We start from the raw sequence: 26,794 nt of genomic DNA, 5'->3' as shown, positions 1-26,794 counted from the left end.
CTCTACTCTTTTAGTGCTTCCAATTATGTAGGTATTCATTTACTCCTTCCATTGAATGGTAGTTTATAATACAGATGAGTACCAGAACTGCTGTGCTACTAAAAATTACGTTAGCTGAATGTCTGATTTTCTCCTTTTGTCTTCAACAAGCATTTTCTCTGTGAGTATTAGAGACCCACTAAGGGATACAGGATGGACTCTCAGGAATTTACACGAGTAAATACGTGGGTCCTTTTAATGGGCTAAGCAAAATAATTCTGTTTAAAAACAGGGCCAAAAGCTGTAAATGTCATTTTTATGTTCACTTGATCATAATCAAATGCCTGATCTCCTTTGTTAAAATATATGGAAACCCTGAAATCAGAATGAAAAATAACAGAAAAGTCACATATTTATTTACTGTCTGCAATCCCAAAGGAACACACAGGCTTAATTTCATGTGCAATGGTCTATTAGCCCTTCACTGGGGCTTCTTCCTGATATGTGAAGTCTGTTTGGCATCTAACAATACACAGCAATGTACATGCAAGTATAGATGAGGGAGTGAAACTTCATGTGGGTGCTGAATTTGGACAGGCTGTAACTTCCATAAGAAATATGAGGAACTGCATGTAGGTTCACTCATGTACTTCAGTGCTCTGGTACTGAGGCGTTAGGCTGCACACACTCAGTGTTGACTGTTTCTTCACTTGCTGCTTGGTAAAAGTGTTCCCAAAACCTATATCAGAATGAACCTGTATTTATTTTAAAACATCATAGTTTTGAACTGGCTGTTAGACCTGGTTGTTCACTGTGCTGATAAACAGGCTCCTAAGGTCAGGAAGGGGGCTCCTTGTGGTGTTACAGCACAGCAGCCAGGGGAGCTTTAGCTCTGCTCCTCTTCCAGTTTACTTTGTAGTTCTGCAGACTTAACTGGAAATTGTATTGACAGAGGTACAGAGATCTGGGAAAAGGGATTTCCCATGAAGTGAAGTAGGAAGTGGGGACTTTGAAGGAGGAAGTACTTGTTGCTCAGTTTTCAAAGTGAGACAACACATGAACAGTCTGAGCTTAATACCAGGACAGTAAGACAACTGAGTGAAAAATTAAGGAAAAAAAAAAAAAGGTTCTATCTAATCCTTGCAATTTGATTTGGACAGTGCACTGCTTTGGTCTGATTCTCAAACAAATTAGGAATTAACTAATTATTAAGTGTTTTGTCCCAATATGAAGAAAAGCTGACTTTTAAGGATTACCCTCAAAACATTTATGTTGTTAAAATGGCTGTGGCAATTACAGCAAATAGCTTTTTAGCCCTTTACCCACAGTGCATTGCAATATAAAAAAAGGATGGGGATAGAAGGATTGGGAAATTAACTGTGAATCAGAGAGGGTGACAGTGTATGCTGAAATTTGCTGGGTCAACAAGACAATAGATGGTCAAAAGGATTTAGGAATTGCTTCAGTGGCCACTAAATGTCACTGTTGCTCCACAAAATGGCTATAGACACTTTATTTTATCAGGTAGCTTTCCAACTAATCCAGCTAAGAAAAATTATTAATTTTAGAAAAACAGGCACTTCATTAACCCTGCTCACAGGACTTAAAAAAAATAAAAAAGGAAGCCTTTTTTTTTTTTTTTCTTAAAACCCCACTTATTCCTGGCATGTTTTCTAGACTCATAAATAAGGCAAAACTCTTTTTGCTGTGGTTGTTTTTTTTTTTTTTTTTTTTTTTTTTTTTTTTTTTAAATTCAGTAGAAGCAAGAGAAGCAAAATCAGGCACCTTTATATAAAGAAAAAAAATGTTAGAATGTATAATGGAAGAGATACATCCATCAACTCAGTGCCAAGAGATAATCTGGGAGTCTTGATTTTTGGGAACAAGCCAAATATATATTCTAGCAAGGATGAATATTTTCCTGTTTGAAAAAGTAACTCTGGGTTGGTTTCATGTTTAAATCATTCAAACTGATCCAGGAATTCCAAGCACGGTGAACAAGAATCTTGCAAAAGACACAACAGAGCTACAATTAACAAAGATGTTTTCTCTCTATGGGCTGAGGAGTTTTTTAGTGTTGCTGTGTATATGGCAGCTGCTTCTCATGAATTCCAGAGGAAAGGAAAGAAGGAAAGAGAGTGTACATTGGAATCTAGAAGGATTTTAAGAATAAATGAGTTAACAGGAAAGAAGTAAACATGGTTTGAAATATTTATGCATGTGTATAAACCAAATTGCAGCATTAAAAGCCTCCTGGAATTCAGAAGATTCAGCTAAGGGAGAATTCTTAGTATAAATCATGTTTCTTACTCATCTCTTTTTTTGAATTTGCTTATTTCTCAGGTCACTAACATTGGAATTTCATAGTTTTGGGTGTTTTTTTTTTTTAATGAAGTTTATCTCCAATTGCTGTCATTTTCTAAAACATGACTTAGATTCTCTGTTTCTTTACAAACTAAACCAAATTCACTGGATTTGCAGCAGTGAGCCTGGAGAGAATTTCTCCCATATGTGAGGTTACAGTCTGTGGCTGAAGAAATCATTGTAAGATTACTAATTTTTAATTCCCAAGTCCCTTATTGTGTACAGAACTCTGGCACTTTAATGTCTTTTATAATTGCAAAATGTGCTCATGAAGAAAGGTTTACTTTTCTGGTTTTCAGAGTCTAAAAATGGTGTAACTTTTGATATTATATACAACGTATGATATATATGGGGATATATATTTATATTCTCCATGGGTGAGAAAAGATTGCTGTTTATATTATAGAGTAAAATAAGAAGGACTCCAAAGCCATCTCCCTGTGGTCCCAGTAACTGCTTTTGGAAGTTAATAAGATCTTCCATAGTGAATACTCAGTGCAGATGCAGGACTGTGCTTGTGGATGTCTGACTCTGTCTTAATGTTTGTGGGTTTATGAGAGATCTCATTCATTATTGCTGTCAAAATTCTGTGTTTGGCCTGATGGTCAGATGTTGGCAGATGAATATGGAAGTAAACTCAGAAAACACTTCTCACAGCCTGCCCTCAGGACTGAAGTTGAGATTATAAGAATTTTTAAAGAACAGAATCCTGTTTCTGCTTGAGATGTTTTCAGGAATCAAAATAAAGAGGAATAAGGAAATATGAAAGATAGCATAACTGTAACCTGTGAGAATAATCCATCTGGCATTTGGAAATTGTGTTCTAGATAATTTTTAAATTATGTGCTTGAAAGGAAGCCCATTAATCTCACAAAATTAGCATAGATTTACATTTCCAATTTTAGTCTGTTACCTAGGTTCATATACTTGTCTTCTGATCACCACAGGCTGTCTAATTTATTAACTCTTTCCCTTAGAAGACTTCCTATTCCATAATATGGTGCTGCTGCTACTGAGGATCCTGCAAAATGCTTCTTTTAAAATTATTCCCTAGTATCTAATTAGTACTTATTGCTCAAAAAATACTGGCTGGGCTTTTCCTCTGTTGTTCTTCATTGACTTCAGCTACCAGTGCTTCCTGATTCCTGGAATGCCATTTTGCTATACACCATGTGAAGTTTCAGAGCATCAGAATTCTCTGGCCTCTGCCTGACTCTTAATAGCTTGGACAAAGGTATCTGCCGTCTTGTAATAGGTGCAGTTCAGCCCACTTGGTTGGTATCTCTTTTTCTTGACTGTACACCAGAGGTGAGCTCCAGTTACACAGATCTGCCTCCACCTGCTGACATCTGCCTGCAGTTTTGACTTAAGGCAAGACACCACACATTAAATAAATGGCTGGAGAAGTGGAAAAGAAAGGATAAGGGAGATAAGATGCCTATAGGGATAAGTTGCCTTACCCTCTGTTACAGACCAAGCACATCTTTGGAAGCAGCTGATATACCAGTATCATAAACTTCATGCTTTCTTCTTACTGTATGTGAGCATGAGGAAGTGATAAGGCATAGGCAATATAAGTTGAATTATCTTCCAGTTAGTTGAACTGAGCTTAATAGCATGTAAAATATAGTTCTGTCTTATGCTTCTGTTCAAGTAGCCTGCTCATTTTAACATTTGCATGGAAGAAAAATTAAGGCAACCTCAACATTGAGCAAAGCCAAAGTGTCTGTTTCCACAGATCATTGTTCTGTTTCAAAATGGTGTTAGCCACTTTGAATCATTAATGAGAAATATTTTTACATCCTTTCAATAAATTTGGACTAGATACAGACTCTAAGGTTTTATCATTTCTCTGGTCATCTTGCACTTAATATATCTCAGAAGTTCTAAACAACTCCCTTGGATTTTGCCACACCTCTTCCCCATAGTTCAAAATGGAAAGAATCAGAAAGAGAACTATTATGAACCTCCCTCTAGGTACCTCCAGCTTTTGCCCCAGAAGAAGATATTCTCTGTGCAGCCAGGTTCTCAAATAATAATTCTACTGTATTCAGTGGTCCAAAAGTTAAAACCCTTCTCATTTTTACTGTTCTGAGTGGCAGCAGCACTTGGTTCTGTGAAACTCCAATACGGAGGTGCCAAACAAACCTGAAAACTCAAAGGGTGTTTTATTTCCCTTTAAAAATTAGGCTAATAGCATAGATGAGAAAAATGCAATCCTGCTCATTATGAATAATCATCTGTCTACAGATTATACTGATTTACAAACAGGATGTACTTCGTTCTGATTAAAGGCCTCAGGTGATAGCCAAGTGAGCCTGCTAAGACAAAATATAAATTTGTTAATCTTGCTTGATCCTACTAGTTTATTGTTTAAGGACTTGGAGAAACTACAGAACTTCAAAATGCTTTTACTTGGAGAATTTCTTTTCGCACTGTAAGATATCTAAAGTTCCTAGACTTGTAGAAATGCAGTAAAAACCTACAGGCCCAAAGGTGTCTTTCCAGTGTCTTTCACTGTAATCCATTATCCAAGCCTTCACACATACTACATCATCAGAGCAATGCTCTTTGATGACTCCTGAGTTCTTTTATAAATTATTCATAGATCTTTTTATATCACCTACTGTGGCAGCCGCTAGGGACAAATATTACAAACATGGCACCAATAAAAAGGAATGCATAATCAGTCTCTAAAAATTCTTTATATTCTGTCAGGTTCTGCATTTTGTAGTAGAATACTAACAACCATGGAATCCCTCTAGTTTAAAAGTCCCCTTCTACAAAAACGTTGCTAAATATTATTTGACAAACTGCAGCCCATTTTCCACTTTCATAGATGTGACTGTTGCCTTTTGAACATGGAGCTTCTTTTTTTGTTTTATTCTGTTTGTTGGTTTGTTGTGGTTTTTTTGTATTTTAATATTAAGATTTTTAAATCTTATGAATAATAGGTATTTTGAAGCAGAAGTGGAACAGCAAAGCACACAAAAGCTTGAGTGAAAGATATAACTGCCATTACTGCTGCCTTTTCAGTAGGGTGAGTGAATTAAAAGAAAGATGGATTTGTGTATGTTGTGAAAAATACTCCAGTATGTTTGCATTACATTAGTACAGATTCCATCTGTATGTCTTTCCTCAGAAGGATGGACACTCAAACATCCTTGGTTCTATACTGTGTTTTCATTCCTGGTCTACATGTTTGAACCTAGATATCCAAAGAAATGTTGATTAAGGCTGCAAAGGTTTTGAAGAGCAGTTTAGAGCTATCTTGAATATTGAAGAAATGCTCTAAAGTGTGATAAAATGAAGCAGGGGAAGAAATTCAATTAGCTGCACAGCTAGAAGACAGAAAATACTGATTACTCCACCACTTCCCACTACATTGACAGCATTGATCAACCAAGTGCAGGAAATAATCCTTAACTTGTGGCTACCACAGTGAAGCAAGTTCAAGAATGACACAGCTAACAAGGGTCACACACAATTAATTTGGGATTGCAGACTTCCTGTCCTGGAGTTGCTGAGCCATATTCATGAGCAAACAATTTCTGATCACAGCTGTAGTCCTTGTGTGTGTGACAAACAAATTCACTGCTCTGGGTGTCAGCAACATAAGGAGGATTTTTAGAACAGGTCAATGAGACAGGATGAGTCAGGGAAATAAAAATGGTACAGGGCAGGTAACAGATCAGCTTTGCCAATGTTTTGCATAGGAGTTAAGGAGATCTCTTCCCTTTATTATGCCATTGCTGAAGATTCTTTTCTGCACAGTAGATCTGGTGACATATTAGATTAATCTTCTTGTGGTAAACATCTGCTTGAAAATTGTTCCTTCCTTCTTTGCCTTTTGAAATGTAGTACTTTTCTGACTCAGAATGGAAACTATGGAAACTGTTGTTTCCTATCTGACTCTACGATCTGGCATGATGTGTTTCTCATTAAGGATTGAGCAGTAAGGGATAGAGAAGGGAAAATGTGGACTCATTAATTTATTACTCTACTGAAGGAACATATATGCTATTAATTGCAGTTTCTACAACTTTTACTTGCTAGTGCAAATTGTTTCTTGTGCTTTATCTTCATTCTTTTAATTAGCATGACATAAGAATCCCCCTGGAATTTCTTATCTATTTCCTATTGCCCCATGAAGTTAAAAAGCTGTTCTCAGTAACCCAGAATTTAAATGATTCTGAGCTTTTTCTAAAAATGAAATTAATCTCTATGGACCCAACCTGCAAGGAAATGAGTCTTGTGAGAACAGAGCTGGAGACAAGAGAAACAAGACAGCTTTGATCAGCTCTAAAGTTCTTCTGGAATTGCTGCTCCCCTACAGTCCCTGCGCACCTTTTACAAGGCAATGTGGGAACAGGTTTGAATGTGTTTGGCTAACATAACTGCAGCAAAACTGTGGTAAAATCACTGTCTGTATCATCAGTGCAACCAAATTCACCAGCCTTCTCCCAGAGGTGAATGGATGTTCAGCTCTGCCATGGTTAGGTATGCTAGAGACCCCTGGGTTACCCTACAACTTCCAAACTCTCAATATCCTGCAGGTCCTAGGGCTTTTCTTACCTTCCAAAGGCACAGTATACTTAAACATCTAAATTTAAACAAAAAATGCTGTCTGCCTCATTTATTTTCCCCTGTAAATTATGTTTTCTTCTAGTTCCTGTTGCTGCTTTACTTTTATGAAGCATTTAATTGTTGTTTTTTTCCTTTGATGCATGAATGTAATGATGTGCAGTTTTGGCTGAACTTCTTAGCTCTTCTTCATTCAAAGAAGACTAAGTAAAATGGTGCCAAACCATGAAAACAATTTAAATGTACAAGGTGAGGCACTCCTTTAAATCATGAATGGCTGAAATTTTGATTTATTACTGTTCTTTTTCATATGAAATGACTGAAAAAAAATGAACCTTAAAGCTGAAATGCTGCCAGCATAGAATCCAGGGAGTTTTCTGCAGCAAAAGGTGTTGACTCACCAAAGCAAATGGTTGTTCTTTCTAAAACCATGGGTCTATAAAAGGCCAAGGTAGAAATAACTGAAAAACTGTGCAGATACAAATGTTAGGAGTCACCTCTCCATTTACAAACATCAGATTGTAGGTGTTTTGGACTAGATGAGCTCTATAGGTCGCTTCCAACCCAATACATTCTATGATTCTATGTTTTAGTTGGTCTTAAAAGAAAAACCTGATAGCTCTGCTGTACTTAACTGAAGTTATAGGTTAACTCTGTCTGGAAATTAGAACAGGTCTGGTGGAAGATAAAATGAATAAATAGCCCCTGTTTTTTTTTTCTTTAATAATTTTTTCTTTCTTTCTTTCTTTTGTTTCTGGTAAAGATGAATGTTCTTGCAGTCACAAAAGACCTACTTGAAGAAGAGGGAAGAAACCATGAGGTCCAAACTTCAAGCATCATTAGTGTAAAGTGTAATCCTGACTCTGGACATAATGGGCTCAAGGTCTTGTTGTATTCAGTGTAGTTATCTGTAAAGAGAAGGATGTCAGAAAGTAGCATGAGGAAAACTGTACAAATATAACTGTTTTTTTTCCTTCGGTTGGCTAGGTTTGCAATATTCCTTCTCCAAACAGGCTCAGACATTGCCAAGTGATCTAGAGTGATCTCTACGCTATGTTATCCATAACATCAGGCATAAATGGCTAAAATATACCTAGTGTGTAATCTCTTTAGTGCTGCTGTGAAGCTGACATAAATTAATTCCTTTAACACTTTATTCAACTGTGAAATACAACTGTAGGGAATATACTGGAACTGAAATAAAGCATAAACTATAAATTTTTTCCATTTGCAGCATTACCTCTGACTAATTAATCTAGGAAAAGAAAAGTCTAGGAAAGCTAGTTCTCCAGCTATTATCTTAGCAGGGTTGACATACACAGGCTCATTATTGCATTATGTTTTATTCAACAAAATCACTTTAATGTTGCAGCTTAAATTGAATTCACTAAAGCATCTTCATCTCTTGCCTAATGTGTCTCAAGTGCCTGCTTGCTGTTTGCATTTTCTCCAGAATTATGGCAGGGAATCTTTGGAAACAGCAAAATTATATGCAATCCACAAAACAATGTGGCTGTAATGGGGTAATCGGCCTTCAGCATAATTAAAGAAACATTCCCTCATCAAAGTAATTCTGCAAGAGACCTAGAGGCTCTATTGTACAAATCATCCACTTAGTAAAATTCTTTCTGATTTGCATTTAAAACCTAGTTATGCAAAGAGGCTTGCTTAGTGGATCACAAGAAATGTAATGACTTCTTTAAAGAAGTTAAGAGTGAATAAACAAACCTGCTCCTTCTCCATAAACCGTGGTGTGTGATTCCCTTTTATTAGCTCAGCAATATTCCAATTAGTCTGTTATAGAGGGTCTCCTGGAACTCCTTTGATGGACACACAGACATGTGTGACGTCCACTGTGGACATCACTCTTCTGCTTCTCTGAAGTTAAGATCATCCCAAAACACGGGATGATCGTGTAACATGAACATACAATGGTTTGCATCAGAGCAGAGGAATGACATTGGCCAAGTCTGGAAGCTTGATTCCCAGTTTAAAAGTAAACCAGACAGCTGGGAAAGGTGACGTGCTGGGGCAAATGCGGTGCGCTGCGGGGAAGGCTCAGGGTGCCTTGTGGCTGTTGGTGAAGTCTTAGACTAGGGTTGGCCTTGAGAGCCAGCGCTGGTGGGAGCCTCTGGCATCAGGACACCAGGTTTGCAACTTGCATTTGTGTTTTGCTGCTGCTGCTGTTCCGCAGCGGCTGATGCTTCGCAGCTGCTGATGCTTCACAGCTGCTGACGCTTCACAGCTACTGATGCTTCAGAGCTACTGAGGCTTCGCAGCTGCTGATGCTTCGCAGCTGCTGATGCTTCGCAGCGGCTGATGCTTCGCAGCTGCTGATGCTTCGCAGCTGCTGGTGCTTCACGCCCGCTGCTCTTCCCGCCGCTCGGGCCGCCGCGAGCCCCGCAGGCAGCGCCGCGCGCCTCCCGCCCCGCGCTCGCGGCAGCGCCTCGCGGGGAGCGCAGTTACCTCAGGAGGCGGCGGCTCGTCCGAGGGGACCCCCCTGTGCTGAGGGGACCCCCCCCCTGTGCTGAGGGGATCCCCCCCGTTCTGAGGGGACCCCCCCCCCGTTCTAAGGGGAGCGGCCGAGGCAACAGCGTCGCAGACTTCCCGAGGGACAGAAACGTACCCAGCTTTCGGTCGGACCCCCCCAAAGAGAACTCCACGGAAGTCTCAGGACGGCGCAGCACAGAGACAGGTTCTGTTCGTCCTATGGGCAGCATGGCCAAATCCTGGGTTTCGTTCAAAAACACGTGGGTCTGAATTTTTCATTCGAGCTCTGATGACTGGGTTGTGATTGGTGACCGAAACTTCTGTGTGAAAAGGAAAAGCTGTGTGTGAAAAGACTGGAACTCTTTCAGCAGAGTGAACAGTGTGCTGTGTGAAAAATTATGTGTGAGAAGAATAGGGTTATTTTTCCAGGTAAAGCATTAAACAAAACGAAGTGTGAGAACTTTTTTATTATTATTATTTTGTAAACATTTCAGTATCAGAAGCTTTCTCCCTAGTTAAGCTGTTGACCAAGGATGGACAATTTCAGTCCCTCTGAAATCTAGATATCTTTCAGTTCTACTATTTGTCAGTGTTTCCTAGCTCTACAGTATGTGTTGGCACAAGAAATGGCTCTACAAAAAAAAACAGTTAAAAGACTGCTGAAGTTAGGTGCAAGGAACACTACCTGTATTTTATTTACTGAATAAAAAGATATTGTATACTATCCCTTAAAATTCTTGCAGCCTCTGTCTGAGGGATAGTTGTGGTACAAATATGAAAGACGGTATCAGGATTTTATTTGTTAACCAGTTAAAAAGAGTGTGATTGGGAAGATTTCCTGGGATCCAGGTCCCAGGACTGTGCTCCAGGTCAGGTTAGATGCTTCGAAGGACTCTGTGTGCCCCTGAGACCGAGTGCGTGCTCCTTGGGGTAACATTTCCAAAGTGTGGATCTTCCCACAGGCAGCCAGAGTAAAGAGATCATTGATTGTACAGAGCTCATATATTTCTAGATCCATAGTTTATTTTAATAAACCTATTTGTTTTAGTAAACCTTTAGCAACTGCTGGGCTCTGGTGTGCTCCCTGCAAAACTGGAGGCAGGTGAAACTGACAGTGTTAGCAATGGTTAATGTAAATATTATTGTGTTCTAACTATTTTTTAAACTTACACTGTTTGTGGAAATTTACAAATTGCACTCTTTTTAATTCTAACTTCTTTCAAACAGACCAAGGGGTGACTCTGCTGTCAGTTTCTTCAATCCATAACTGCTGAGATCAATAAGACCTGTACCAGGATTCTCAATATGGGTGAAATCTGGATTACACCAAAAATGTCCCAGAGAGAAAAAATACAAAATCCTATGATGCACTTTTTAACTACAGTTCAGGTTAGTCATGGGTTTATTTGTTTTGGTATCAGTGTTTTTCAGGATCTTATCCTAATTCCAAATTATTTCTTTAGTGGATCCAATAGGTTCTATTTTTTAATGCAGTGATTGAGTTGACAAGTTGGAAATTTAACATAATTGGTTTATAGAGTTGACTCACATCACATGTATTGATCTGACTGAAACTGAAGTTTGCCATTTCCAGTTTACCACGGTTCCTCTGGAGCAGTCCTGTGGAAAATACTTTTCTTAAAGCTAATGTTAGGAAGAAAATAAAACAGGTCTCTTTATTCCGATTTTTCTAGTACATCTCACATTTCCATGTCTCCAGCATTTGCAGTTCTCTTATTCTGCCTTCTCAGATCCACGTGATATAATACATGGTATTCACACAACACAAAGCAGTATGTTTCTGGATCTGTTAATCCATTAACTAATGGGATAGGTGGCATATGCAAGGCTAATGTACCGACTGAACTTGCAATTTAATTGTGTATGAGTTACCACATCCAGCAATGGCCCATGAAACTCCTGAAGAGGTGAGGAATGCCTGATGATACTAGCTTAGAGCTGGGCATGGGAAGGAAGAGAAATGAATGGCTTCAGTTACAAGTGTACTACACAGGTTACTAAGAGTGTGCTACACGAAGGAAGGCTTCAGGGCAGCTTTTTTTACCTCTACTGTGTGTTCTGGCTGCACATCGTGTAACTGGTTCATAAAGTCCCTGCTATACTCATGTAGTGCTCTGTAGAAAATCTAGGAATAGGATGACACTGAGTTGGATACAGGTTTACACATTGTCAAAAGTGTTTTTGTTTTGTTTTCTTTTGAGGTATTATTTTTTCCCGTTATGGGTCTGCTTTGTGTAGGCTTGCAAAGCCTTGTACCGGATTGCAATGCCCTCCTGTGGTCAGTCTTTATCTACCCAGCAATGATCTGTTTTTAGAAAATTCAGCATTAATAAAAAGTTATCTGTGGGGTTTTTTGTTGGTTTTGTGGGGTTTTGGGTTGTTGTTTGTTTGTTGGGTTTTTTTTGTCTGTGAAACAAAAGACAGCCTCCTAGAAGGTAATAGATTATTTGCTTCCAATAGAACTGGTTTTCTTTCTTCCACTATACACATACCTGGAATGGGCAATGTAGGATGGTAGATATGAGCTAATTTAGTATGAGGAAATTGCCACCTCTTTTTAATTACCTATTGATTTGGGTAATTTGTGTACTGAGTTTAATCAAGTGTGATGAGAATAGATACTTTTACTTAGTTTGTTTGAATTTGAGGTATATAAATCTGATGCAGTTCATGTATATATTTGGAGTGGAACTTCCTGCTAGGAGCAATCAATATCTTCCCTGAAGCTTTGAATTCAAGTTGTGCTTCCATTTCATTTTACTGGAGCCTCTCTGTTACAAAGTTTTGTGTGTCAACAAAGATTTTGATCTTAAAATGTCAGGTTAGCATTACGATCACTGTATGTAAGTGGGTATGTTCTGGAAAAGATGCAGACACTACTCTTTGATAAATGAAAGATGATCCTGCCAGTTTTAGCTGAAGCCTGAAGTTCAGCTGTTGAGTGGGGGGACAGTCCAGCTGCCTTCAAAGGTGCCAGTTTCTTTGACTACTGGCTGTGAACTAGAGTGAGGAAAATATTCTGTTGAAGAAGCAGTTTCCTATAGAAAGATTGGGAGACAAATATTTTCTTTAGTTTGAAAATGTCACTAATTATTCCAAATTAATGATTCTAAAATATTTAAAAGAATCCAGACTTCGTAGGTCTATTTAAAAATGGTGCCACAAAAAAGAAAGTTTTAAGGTCTGATTGCTTTTCTCCACAGTCTCACTGTGAGTATTTTGTCCATATAATATTACTAAAATGCCTCTTTTCTCTGGTGATACCAAGTATTCCATGGCCTAACAGGTTGCACTATTAAAGTTTTAATATTCTAAATTTTAATCCTATTAGCTTAGTCCCTGAAGAGTCATCTCCTGCCTTAGTGTCTACAACCACCATATTTCAAGGTTATTGTTCCCTTCTGTGATTATTTAGCGAAGGTATTACACATTAAATCTTTAATTGTTTCTTCTGAAGAAATCCCTTTAGCCCAATTTGTTGTTTAAGTATTTGTGCTTATTGACCAGAGTGTATCTTCAGTACAAATGGATGCTGTTACTGCTAAGTAAACAAGCTTTAAATCAACAGGCTAGATTTCAAGTGCTTTATGCTAAGCTTTTTCTTAGCACTAGTGTTGGCTGGGTTCAGCAACTACCGGATGGTCTTCCACAATTTTTTGCAAGTTTTTCCATGATAAAAATCTCACCTGTTGGCATTACACCCTGGGAGTGGTACCACTGACTACTTTTTTGGTATTCTTTACTGTGAAAAGGTAAGCTCCTGGAAAAGGACTGCAAGATGATGATTTAATGCCAGGTGATCTTTGAAGAAAATAATGCAATGAAATGCTATGTAGTGAGAGTAAGTGTGGTGAGATCTGTCCCTTTAAGCACTTAAACATTAAAGTTGTATGAAATATTTAAAAAAACCCTACACCCTATTGTCAAAGCTGAAATGTGGAACATTCATTTTTCATTAAAGATTTTAAGTAATAGCTTTCAACTTGATACCTGAACTTAATTGTTTGCCTAGATGGTACAGAAATGATCAATCAAAACATTATAGCTAATGCTGTACATGTGTTCTAGCTGCTGTAAAAGACAGCATCATTATTAAATTTAGTGGCTTCTTTCCAGGACTTCAAATTCTATGGCATTTAATTACTTCCTTGTGTGGTTTGCAACACAAAGGTACAGCTGCTTGAAGACTTGATAAATAAAGGAGAGACCTTTACAGCTGTGAGATACAGAGGCTGTATCTCAATTTTAAACAGATCATTCAGGTCCGATTAAAATGCAATAAACAAAACTGCCCTTATTGTGGACCGTGCTAGCACATGCTGGCAAAGCATCCTTCCGTGTTGTGAAACCTGGCCACTGGTGTGGGTGCTCAGAGCACAGCTCTGGATCCTGGGGGCCAGGAGGATTTGGGCAAGAGGTTTTTGAGGGCTGGGGGCATTCATCTCTCTCTGGTAGGTGTGCTCATCTACATGTTGCTTGTGAGTACATGAGTGTCACAGCTTTGAACCCCACCACTCAAGTTTGTTAAAGCATGATTTATCAAGGCAGCAAAGATTCTCCTTCCCATTCTAAGCAGGCAGCTCTCATCTCTTCCCAAGTGTCTGTATTCATCAGGGAAGATCCTATCATCACGAAATCCAGTGCTCTAGCAATGACACCAGCTGTGAAGCCAGACTTTGATCTGCATGGTGCCTTAACCTGCTCCCCTATCTCTGACAAGATGAAGACCCCTCAACCCACTTTTACTTATACTCCCAGAACTCTGAAGTCCTGCTGGATCTCGCCCAGTGCCTGCTCTAGGGTGCCACTGGTGCCGTCCCACGCTAATTGTCGCCGCGCTCCTATGGGCTGCCGCCCCCCGGGGACCCATTACACGCGGCTGCCGGCAGATTGAGGCGGCTCTTGGGCTGCTGGCCTCGCCTCGCCCGGTTCTGCCGCTCCGGTTCTACCGGCCGGGGGATGCCTGTGCCTCCTCACACCTCTCGGGTTCCTCTCGGTATAGAGTACCATGTGGGGCTTACCTGTGCTTTACTGTAGTTGCTACTTCTGCAGAGGTACAGCTGGCTCAATTTTCCCCTTTCACTAAGGAGAACAAATAATACACTCCTTCCCTTGGTCCTGTTTTGGAGAGATAGTTGGGCTGATTCATTTCCATGAAGGTGAGCATAGGAGATGATAATTCTGTTGCTTAGAAAAATACATGCTGAAAGGTTAGGGCATCAATTAAGTCAAGGCTCATAGTTGCGCAGCATCAATACTTATTGTTATTTTTGTTTATGGAAGAATGCTATGGTTCAGTTATTTCTACTTCTGTTGCTTCCATGTTGATGACCTTTTTTTCAGACTCTACCAACTATTCACTTGATTAAACCAGTTTTCTTGAAATTGTATAACATGTCAGTTCAAAACTACACAACTTATTTACTCCCACAATATGGACAAGGAATATTGCTTTTGAGGAAAGAAGAGTCCATTTATTGTTTATATGGATTATGGTGGTATCTATTATGCCTAGTTATGATCAAGATGCTGTTGCATTAAGGCTTTTAAGGCATGAAGCATGACACCACTCATTCAGAAGGACACATGGCAGACAAAGAAAAGGGTTGTGATATACAGGCAAGGCAAGGACTACAAAGTGTGAGAGGGAAACAAAGCTTTTCAAAGGAGGGTTTGAACGAGGCTATGCTGAAGGGAGAGAGGTAAGGAGGAGGCATTGAAGACAGCAGAGGTTGTCTGAAGATGCTACAGTGGACTGGAAGACTATTCAGATGACAGTCACCATGACTGAATGTTCCTTTGTCTTTTCCAGCCATCTACTCAGTGCCTTTGTCTTCTGCTCCCTTACTAAGTAGCATTTCCAGTATTATGATGATAATGTTGGCTTTTGAGCTGACTGTCTTTGAAATCACTGATAACATTTCTCTTGACTCCACTGATCAAGATCTTATTGTAAACTGGAAAAATATTGGAAAGAGGAAGAACACCCCCCCCCCCGACTATTTTAATGAGGGCAAATTGCTGCATTTTTGAAGCTGTTTGTTTTGTTTCTTACTTCCTTGCAGTCTTGTGCTTTATCGTTGTTCACATTTATGCCAGTGAATTTGGGATGTATATAAGAGTTACAAAGTGAATTTTTGTTCAAAGACTGAGGAGAAGAGAGCTAAGGGCAGCTTTAGAAGTCTGAGCTCCTTCAGACATGTGCCTGGGTAATACAAGTAAGTTTATTTCAATGCATGACAGCTGTTGCTGCCAAATCTCTGAAGTCTGTTCCTAGCATGAAATGTAATGATGAATGAAATTAAGGCTTTGGAACTGCCAGTACAGTATTAGGTCTCAGACACAGATGGTGGGATAGAAAATGCTGCAAACCAGAAATCTTTATGGAAAAAAGAGTTGTAGAAAAGAGTTTTCTTGGTCACATTATGTAGGAAAAACTGATCTTTGAATCTAGAGAAGGAGCTTTCTGTATCCTTCCAGAGACAAGAGGTGGGCTTTGGTGGGCTTTTTTTTTTTTTTTTTTTTTTTTTTTTCCCAACAAGGAATAAGACTGAACTAGATTATTAACATTTAGAAATAAGAGTTTCATAGAGCTGATCTCTGCTGGTCCACATTACTGCATGCTCCTTCTTACACTGCTTATTCAAAATTTAACAAGAGACAAGGCTCAAGTGGGAGGAAAGAGCAAGTAAAACTACCTTTCACTGTTTCCCTCATCTTTCCTGGTTTGTGCTTGCTGATTGGGGTGGAGAACAATCATTTGGAAGCCAATTTGAAACAAGCGAGGCAGGTTGTTGTGGAGAAAGCATGTGTTGCTGCACTGGAAATGGTATTGAAGTTAAAAAACAGGAGGGAGAAAAGTGAAGAAAGCAAAACCTAGTAGTCCTCTTGCCTGAGGCTTTGTTGTGTAGTAAGACAAGCTGGTAGAAAGAGCTTATTTTGTGATCAAGGATGCTGAAAGAGGAACCGTATTGCTTCCTGTAATAATCATATTATAATCCCCCCAAAATATATAAACCAGAAGTAAATACATTGTTAGGCTGAGGTACCTTTTTCTTGGTTTCTATAAGAATATCCAAAAGATGTCCTGGACAATCTATCCAGGGGTGTGGAACTTTGTGAAGCTGCTGTCATGAGGGGCTTGCATTGCAAACAGCATTTGGTTTGCCAGCTGTCACCGAGTTCAGTGTGACACCTGTAAAGATGTTGTGCCAGGCAGCTTTGTAGCATGACAATCAGTGCCAGAACTTTCTCTTATACATACAGAAAAATGGGACTGCTTTTCCTGAATTTGTTTTGGATATTTTTTGTGGTAAGTTTATTTTCCTAGAAGCAACAGCTTGCAGAAGAAAAGCATGAACCAGCTTAAAATTTTTCATTGGAATTCAAAATGCAAGCTGTATGAGTCTTAAAATTTGTGAGCCAGCCTGAGATCTGCTGAAAATACTTTCTCTAACAGAAGCTCCTACTCTAAATACTCAATTTAAAAAATGTTAAATGGAAAATTAAACCTTTAAGAGGGCTTAATGCCTTGGAAAACATAAATAAATGCACATCTAAGTCTGTGAGCATATCAATAAGGTTGTAAATTACTTCAACTTTTTCTTGCTTTCACATATAGTGAGATAAAATATAGTACATGTTTTGAAATAAATACTCATTATGTATTTTGGTGCCATAATGTAGTCCTGTGCAACAGTGAAAATTGTATTTTACACTAATTATCTTGAGCAGTTGGTATGTCATCAACATGCTGAGTTACTTTGAAACTTGCATAAAACTGCTATAATTCTGATATATCCAAGTTCAAACTCCATTCAAATTAGAAAGTCTTTATCAAATCATGAATAGCATGTTTTGTGCCATTGCACAACAAAAGTCCAGGATTGGCCAACACAAATGGCTGGTGAATAAGAATGCTGATGGTCCTCAGGTTCTTACTGTGTATTTGTTCTATCTCATACTTTTTTATGAGGGAGATACTACAATTTAAGGGCACACAAACCAAAAATTAGCTTTGTGCTTAGGTATGACTTATGTGGCCGCATGAGCAGTATCCCATCACAGCCAGGGTCCTTTCAGTAAGCTGACATCAAAGCACAAAAGCTGCTGCAAATGACTAGAAAAACTTTCCCTCATAGGACTTAAATCTGCATGAGAAAACATTAGCTGTTTATTACCTGCTTAGGAGTTTTCTATTTGTGTATAGGTTCAAATTATTTGGGGGCAATGTTTTCAGGTTTTGTCTGTAGCCCCATCCTGTGGATTGCATAGGCCTTTGCTGAGGGGGAGAAATTGATGCTACTCATGCATGTTGCACCAACACCTGTAAGGTGCTGTGTAAACCTTCCTGTCAGTCTGTCACTCAGGACACTGCCAATCCATGCAGTGGGTTTACAGAGTATAGTTGTGTCAAAAAAGGATTCTGACCTTCTGATCCAAGTCTGTGATGGTATTTAAATATGTTTTTGTGTCCTGCCAGCTATAGTATTTTGTTCACCAGTGTATAACTTTTTTTCACCTGACTTTTTGATTCTCAGCTTTTGAAACAATAAGTATAACCACTTTTTAAAGCCTTTCTTCTATACAACGGGTTTTTGAGAATGAAAGAGCTTTTCCAGAATTCTCCCTACTCCCTCCCTGTAGTGCTTGCTGTCTTGCAGTAGTGGTTTGTTGCTTTCTGGCTATTTAAGATTCTCATTAAAGAAAAGATAGGAAGGACTGGGGATTTTGATGCTTTCTATATGATTTTAAATGTGATAGGATGTGTTTATAAAGCCTATAGTAACAGGTTGTCTTTAATAGATTCTCTCTATAAAATTCCTCTGACTTCTAAGGGTTACAGAGGTGGCAAGTGATGGTAGGGAGGGTAATGCTGATAATGGCATCATCTACTTTGTACTAAGCAGGAATGAATCCAGAGTAGCTCTCCTGATTTAACTAGATAATCAGAGATGGCTTCTTGCATTGTATTTTGAAATACAGGCGATTCAGAAGGCAACAGGTGAAAAGATTATTTCTCTCTCTGTTTCTGGTACAAAGCAGAGTGAGTTTATAGGGAAACTGCTATTAACAATGGAACTGGTGCTTCCAATGTTTGTCAGTGAACATAAAACAATAATAAAGAATAATGAAATATTTATAAGCTTTTAGAAGTAACTACAGTGATGAGAGGCAGCATTTAATTTGGAAACAATAGCAAAATACATGGAAATTAATTAATTTACTTGCTTACTGTTCTTTTTAAGACTTATTAAGAAAATAACTTGTCCTTCTTGTAGCAATAAGATATGTCAAATTACCTGATTAACGTAAACTTACAATTTGGTTCTCCTCCCATTAAAGTAATTTTACAAGTGGGTAAGGTGTTTGTTTTTCTTTCTTTCTTTCTTTTTTTTTTTTTTTAACAGAGCATGTATGAAAGGAGATCTGAGCTTTTACTGCTGATTATATTGCCTTTCATTGCCAGGACTGGCACTTTGTGCTCTTGCAACCTGAATAGACTTAGAGAGCCTGTGTTTTCACTATGGCAGACATACATTAGAGGGCTTTAAATTAGAAGATCAGTCTTACATTGGCTTGCAAACTAAGGTGAGCTAAGGAAATGCAACAAGTATTCCATTATATTAAACATCACGGTGCTCTGATATAAATGCCATTCTGAGGTAATTCCTATCACTTTTCCCAGTAAGACACTAAAATCATTGAATATACCAAACATCTATGTTATGGTGTTTGTGAACTCCTTGAGCTGAATTGCAAAATCATTTGGAAATGTCCTGACTTTGCTTACTCTGAACCATCCTGCTTTCAGTGGAAGCACAACTGGGTAACAATATAATCTCTTGCCCGATCTGTCCTTGGAACTTGAAATTCAGTCAGTGTTGTTTTCCTAGAAGCGTCTGACAAAGCAGTCATTGCCAAGTTTAAAGTCTGAGAAATTAAGTAGGATGCAAATAGTGCATCCTGGCATTCTCCAGTAGTTGAAGGTTGACCCCCTGAACTGAAACAACTGTCCTGGGTATTTTAGTTGTTTATTTGTATAGTAGATAAAATAAAATAAGCTTTCTTTATATCTGTGTGCTATGAGAATCAACCAGGAGGGTTTTTTTTCCCTTTCCACCTCTGCCAAAACCTCTATCCCAGGTTCCTTGCATACAAATTCCACAGCTCTTAGGCAGGGCTTACTGGAGGCCAGGCTTCCCAGCAAGAGACAGCACAGTTCTTATGCCTCTGGCTGCTTCTTGGCCCAGTGTGCTTTCTTGCTGCACAAGTGGAAATGGAAAAATGCAAGTTTCTTCACTGAGATTGTATACTGCACAAATGTGTGCACTTGTATCCAGAGCCACACATAGACTTGCAGTTGCTGTCCCCCATATTCATCCTAGCTAATGCTCCTGGTTTGGTTCCAAGTAAGCATTGATGTTATATTCTCTTTGTTGTTAGAGAGGACACCTCTGTGTGAAAGTAAACAAGGGAGAGACCAAGATCAGAGGGAATTTTAGGGTATTTTTTTGGTAACCTGTATCCCAGGATGTGTTTTTCTCAGTTGGAGCACTGGTGTCTGAATTCGGTACTCATAAATGCTCAACATGCCTTTTGTATTATACTTTGTGTGCCTTACAGTCCAAGAAGTGATGCTGACTAGAGTTGGACTGACTGCTGAGAATAGTATCGTGTATGATACCTATGGAAGTCTGGCTGTTCCAAGCCGAAATGTCGTGAAAGCAGGTTGTATGAGAATTCATGAGGCCTTAAAGCACTTTGTTACTCAGTTTGGCACACCTTCCTGGTTGATGGCCTCTCAGACTTTAGTGAATTGTGATAATTGCTCTATTTGGCTCATTATCAGTTTTTGCTGGGTTCTGTGAGGAACCCAGATGGGACTTAAAACCTGAAAAATGCTCATTAGGTATAAAGTGACTTTAGTCAAAAGAAGTGAATATGGCCAAGTCTAGTTGTTAAGCTAGCTATCTAGTCAAGTCAGAAGGTGAAACAGTAAATCAGGCTGACATTAAGCAAGGGGTGTAGTGATACAGATTAATGAAGGCAGCTAGATAAGTCTGTACCACTGGCTCTTAAATTGGTCACTTTATCCTTTTCTGAAAATCAAAAGATTTGGATCCTGTTCCCTGTTTAAGCAGGAGAAAACAGAACTCAGGTTGCCTTTTTCTTTTTTAAACCCTACTTCATATTGCCTTCTGTATTGGAAGGATGAGTTGAAGCAGCATGTTGCAATCTAGATGTGAAATCACTAGGTTACTGTTACTTTTTGAAAAAAAAAAAAGTCCAGATACTACACCAATCCTTTGATTATATGTCAGTGTTTTTCGTAAGCTGGCTGAGAGATAAAAAATTATGTCAAAACTGTCATGTCGGGTCACCCTACTGCCATTTTAATCTCATTCCTACACAGGTAGGACCAAAACACACTGTGCAAAATGTACAATATGGAATAGGGATTTAGAAGGTGCAAAGGTTATTTACAAAGTAAGGACACACTTTTTTTTAAAAAAAAAGAAGAAAAAGCTACAATGAAGTAATTTTGACAGGAGCTGTTTGAAAATAGTGATCTTTACCTTTTAATAAGCAGTAATTTTTGGCCGTCAATGACAGCATATAACAAAACAAGCCCCTATGTCCCTGAGGGCAGAGGTAAATTTGGATTTAAAGAAGTTGCGGCAGATATTTTGTGCTTTAAGGAAAGGCAATTACTCTGGATCAGGAAGAACAGAAGTACAAGGGTTTTGGCAATGTAAGCAGCAGAGTTGTGCGTACAATTAATATAGGAAAGGTTATTACTTTTTATTAGGTGCAGGGGGTGGGATCTAGAGAGAAGTGTGTGAGCAACATGCCCTGGCAGGTGTCCTCGGCGCGGTGCTACCCGCTGGTCAGGAGAGGGCGGCAGAGAAACAGAAGTGCTGTGTGCCGTTCCTGTAAAGGCTTCGAAACCCCACTTAAATTTTTAAAAGGAGCGAGAGCACATCGGAGCTCTCAGAAGCCAAATCCGCTTCAAAAAGGCAGCTTCATCAGTCTTTAAAAATAAAGTCCATAACACTTAAAAATGTCAAATTCCTGTGGCAGCCCAGAAGACGTGGTGATGCAGCGAGGCAGAGATGGCAAGATGAGAAGGGAGGATGTGGATGATTCTCAACCTGAGGGGAAGAGGTTGAAGCTGGGAAATGAAGGAGGAAACATAGGGAAGGACAGAGGAGCAGCAGCTGAAGAAATAATGCCTTGCTTAGGAAGAGAAGAGTCCATGCCTGATGGAGGTGGTGAAGGCAAAAGTGTAAGTGAGGATGTTTAGTAGCTCTGAGCTGCAAAAGGGGAAGGGCTGTGAGGTTACCTTTGAAATGATCTGTCATCCTGGAGTTGGTAATTTGGCATCAAGTAGTGTAGGATGAATGTGATCAAGTGTCCCATCTCACTGAGATTGTAAGAATGTTAATCTTCAGTTTCTTACCTTGGCTACATGCTTCTTAGTGCAGGAGTGTGTATTTTAATCTGGCTCTCACTGTTAGCTGCTTGCAAAATGTATGTCAGAAGTGATTTTTTGAGGGGTGAGGGGAGAAGGAATGTTAACTGCTAAAGCTTGTTTTTCAGCTTTCTGTATCTATTTAGAAATTGGATAACTGTTGGTATTGTGACTTGGACATTGTGGATTGCTCATCAGTCCATCCATTCATACTTCCAACTGCATTTATGTTGTGGAATTCTGTAATATAGCTGGGGGTGAAGGTAGACCCTCCAGGGGAAGAGGTGTTAGTGGTTAGAGATCTCATTTGCTGAGAGCAAATTTCATATGTTGAGATTTTGCAAAAAAAGAGCTGCTGAATATTTGTCTATATTGCCATCATCACATCTTTGTATGAGGTTAATTTTGTGTTAGCCAGTGCTCTCTGGCTGGTTATTCAGCTCAGCTGCTGTGCCTGGCAGATTCCTGAGGCATAGCAGAAAACCGGGCAAGAGAGAGGCAAACTTTGGAATTCCTAGCCAGACAAAGCTTTTCCCCTCTCGGTGCAATTTGGCCCAGGCACTTTTCTTCCTAAGTGCTTCCCTCAAACTGAAGTGGGGGGTGGGAGAAGTGTCTTGGGAGTAGGTGTTTCCTCTTTAAGTCTGTCATACACTGAGACCATAACTTCTAGAATTCGCTTAACAGCTGCTGAAAATTTTAGTATACAGGTTTTATCTAGAAGGTTTCAGAAATATGTTGGTTTTTTCTTTCCTGGGGTTGATTTCCATAATTAAGGTGCTCTTCTTCAAATGGGGAGTGAAGTAGATGATCCACATTCTGGTAGGATTTAATTTTTAAAATAATTTCAAAGTTAGTTTACTCAGTTTATTCTGGTAGAGTGTCATCTCTAAATGCAACCGTCTGAATACAACACTCACAAAAGTGTTTCAAATGTGTCTGGAGTGTCAGCTTATACAAGCAAAAATCTGTTTTATCAGTCCATGTAACTGCATATAGTTCCTCTTCAGTGTAAGTCTACGGTTTGGATTTCCAGTGCTTAGGAGGTCATGCTCTTAACTGTCAAAGTACCACTCTTATTTTTATACTTTATAGTATATATATTTATATTTTTATAGTTCTGGTAGAGAGGTTTGGTTTTGTTTATTTTTTTTTGTGGGTTTTTTTTGTTTGTGTTTTTCCCCCCCCCCCCAAAGATATTGGTCAAATAACCCTTGTTTTTATCTGTGGGTTTTGTTTTGTTTTCCTGAAGGTAAAGGCCTTAAATCCATTCCGCTTAAGGATAAGTATCCATGACTGAAATAATTGAATACCACTATGGGTTGGGGTAAAAGTCTTTTTGATAGTACATCTTACTAGAGGCTTAATTAGGAAGTTACTGAAAAATAAGTCTTGAGTAAGTTTACTTTGTCTTTTAAGGGATCAGTTTTAGAATGTAGAATACATTGGAATGATGTGTACCTAAATCACTGGGCTCTGCCCCATTTGTGAGGCTTGGCTTACTGCCTTTTAATATTCTGCCACTACAAGGAAGTTCAGTGGTAGTGGATACCTGTCCTTTTTTTTGTTGTTGTTCTTTCAGGGACCTGTGTATATCTGCTCCAACACTATATTCTGACTTTTCAACAAGGAGTTACTAAAAATATTAACAAAACAAATGTGAAAATGAGTAATTATGTTACTGTTTCTCCCCATAACTATTCTTAAATAGTTTTTATAATAAAGTAATAATTCTTATAAAAATCCTTAAATTAAACTGACTTTGATTGAAAGTCATCAAAGCTCACTGAAGCTATCCTTTCCACTCCAGCGGATTTGGGATGTTGCACTACATTTTGCATAAAGTTCCAGTGTGTTTTTGTTCTTCCCATTTAAAGCTGTGTGTCTGAGTTGGAGACATTATTAGAAATAAATGTTGAAATTCCGTTAACATAAATCTCTTCCTAAAAACAATAAAAACTTGTTCAACAGTCACTGTGTCTGTTACCTTGTAGAGAACAAGCTGCTGGACTGTGTGCCCTAAGGAAACACTAAAATGAATGACTTCATTTATGTGCTTATAAGAATCTTTATTTTAATAGGCATAGTGGTATGGGTAATCAATGCATGCACTGGAAGAACATTTCCTAGTAGTCCATTATGTCTTCTATTTTAAAGAATACCTTAAAATATATATGTATATAGGTTGTGACTGATTTTTGGACTTGTAATAAAAAAAATCCAGCACAGTAACTGTTATTTATTCCTCTGCTATTTGCCTGATTCAACACATTTTTTAGGTTTAGAAGAAAGGAACCTACCTAGGTCATCTACTCAAACTCATTGCTCCACTTGTTATGGCATCTTATATTATGACAGAATGCAGTCACCATCTATATTTTATGCATGTGAAATGGTGCATAATACTTCTGGGCATTTACTTGGCATTGTGAATTTATAAGAGTAGCTGCTGCTGTGCAGAAGTTGGTTGCAGAGGGACAGTTCAGCCACTGGCTGCACTGGACAGAGCTGCTTTGTTTGCTGTGGGAATGAAGGGCTGCATTTGCTAACGACTGGTTTGCAGTGGTATCTGTAGTGATTGCTTCACTTGGTAGTAGCTAGTTAATGTAGTAAACTGGGTAAAACTGTAATTGTTAATTTAGACATCTATTAAAATAATATGCTTCTTGTCTTCTCTTTTTATTACTTTCATTTTTAATGAGGGAACTGCTCACAGCAGGTGTAAATCACATAGGCTAAGGCCATGTCATTTTTTCCTTTTTTTCCTTTTTGGCATAGCATCAGAATTAAGTATTTGGTTCAGAACAAATTGAGTGGAATATTTGTAGTAAGGCTCAACTGAGAAATTTCTCATTTGGTACAGATGGTGGGAAATTAGCATTTGGAACAGCTGGTGAATCACCCCTTTTCATCAAAAGTTTTGGTAAAAACATTTAATCAGGGTCTCTAGAATTCAATCTTCCTTTTGTATGCCTGGAGGATGACCAAAACTGTCAGCTACATGTTGTCAGATGGTTGATCATTACCCAACCTATGCTCCAGCAGATACTGTAAATTATTTATTTTGTGTAAAATAGTATTTATTGAAGTAGAAAGCATGTGAAAAAAACAGAGGTAATTATTTTCTTTCAGGCTGACATGTCCTTTTCCTCACCAGCTTATACAAATAATGAGTTATCCATAAGGGTATATCCTTGTAATCCACGTAGCTTTATACTTAAAGGATACAGTCTTGTTTGGTCTCCCTTTAACCAACTGTTAGTTCATACGGCCTGGTGAAAGCTGTTTGGATTTTGGTGCGAAGACATTTCTGTATTCATGACTACTTTGCTATAAACCAAGCTTTTTTCCCCTCTAAAATATTTGTCCAATATTTATATAGCAAGACAAAATACCTGGGTTTAGTTTGACTTCACTAGTGTTCATCTAACATCCAGCATTGAGTGTGCTGTCATTTGTAATGTCACCTGTGCAGGGTTATGTAGGAGAAGCTTGAACATTTGTCCCTTTAAACAACCTTCAGGAAAATTTCATGCATTTGGGAATTAAAGCACTGTGTTAAATTTTTACAGAAATTGCCTTTACCTTTGTCAAGACTTGGAAAAGAGGAAAGTATAGAAGCACAATGAAGAGAAACTGCAACTTTTTATTGCTAACATTAAAAGTAACAATTTTAATGCAGTTTTGGGACTACCATGTTGTAAAAGGAAATCTGATAAAAGTATAGGAATATTTGTACTTAATACTTTTGTAAGAGAAGACTGCTTTTGCTGATTGACTCTGAGGAATTGACTACACTAAACTTGTAACAAATTACAAATTCAGCCTTCTATATTTCTATTTTTAATAGATATTTTAAATACAGCTTAGATGGGAAGATGTGACACACTTGTGTCCTTGTATTTGCATGCATAACAAATAGAACCTTGCCATTAATTCTTTGAACAAATAGTGATGGTTTTTTTCTTGTATTTAGTTTTTTGTTCTTTATTCTATGGGGCATTTGCATGGACATGGGATCTTGCAGAGTTCATCTGTTCCAGCTGCTCATTCCTCACCTGGAGACACAGTCTTTGACACTGCAATCATTTACACAGTAATTAATTGCAATCAGAGCAAAGGTGGTATTATGGTTTTGGAGGAGAGAGAGCAGCAGGAACTGATGAGCACTTAAAACTACTCAAGTTATATGTGAAGATCTCTGCAAAATCACACACAGTGGGGGAAAGATGAAATGGAGAAGTGACACAGACCGAGCAAGATGGTCCTTAAAACACTATTTTAAATATTTCCATCCCTGACCTGTCCCTCATCAAGCCAGTGTCAAATTAGGAACAGATCGAAGCTGTTCTGGGGCATGAACAGAGGTAGTTGGAACAAGGGAGATGTCAACAGTTGTTCTTAGACTTTTTATTTGTCTAGGGTACTTGTGATTGGTGCAAGACTTCTGCTATCTGGGGGAGGGAGTACTCACTTCAAAGTATGAATCAGGAGCTCATTCCATCATAGGACTAGTGGCTTGAGCCAGAAACCAAACCCAATTCTCACACAGAAAGCAACACACATCTCCATTAACTTAGTTTTAAATCCTAGAAACCTATTGTTTCAGGGACCAACACAGATCTGAATTGGGGCAACTATATATTTTTGGAACCTGATGTTTTGTAATATAAGTGATTGTGCCAGGAAGGGCAACTGGACTCTTGGTTCTAGCTTTGTCCTTCTGGAACGATGTAGCTGGTGGTTCTGATAAAGCGTGGCCTGAATCCCTCTTGTTGAGACTAGGAGGAAAGAGCTTAACTGCCTCTGCAGCACTCTAAATGTGTCTCTCCTTTATAATAACTAGCTTTCTTAATAACATAGTTTTTGTACCTCCTAGCTGTG

General features: G+C 38.7%; 1 protein-coding gene across 16 annotated transcripts in view; it reads left to right on the top strand.

The window, feature by feature from the left end:
- The first annotated feature begins 21,422 nt into the window (after nucleotides 1–21,422).
- RBFOX1 (RNA binding fox-1 homolog 1) overlaps nucleotides 21,423–26,794 on the top strand; it is a 1,074,031-nt gene continuing 1,068,659 nt past the window's right edge. For 5 of the 16 annotated variants that reach the window (XM_051631819.1, XM_051631816.1, XM_051631810.1 and 2 more), the window contains exon 1: nucleotides 21,424–21,727. In XM_051631819.1, the coding sequence (XP_051487779.1) occupies nucleotides 21,503–21,727 (225 nt within the window). In that variant the 5' untranslated portion in view covers nucleotides 21,424–21,502. Of the gene's footprint in view, nucleotides 21,728–26,794 lie in introns of all 16 variants that reach the window. The other 11 variants (XM_051631846.1, XM_051631815.1, XM_051631814.1 and 8 more) reach the window with 4 other exon arrangements.

The sequence above is a fragment of the Apus apus genome, chromosome 14 (assembly GCF_020740795.1).
Source record: "Apus apus isolate bApuApu2 chromosome 14, bApuApu2.pri.cur, whole genome shotgun sequence".
NCBI lineage: Eukaryota > Metazoa > Chordata > Aves > Apodiformes > Apodidae > Apus > Apus apus.
This window is presented reverse-complemented; position numbering and strand designations above follow the sequence as displayed.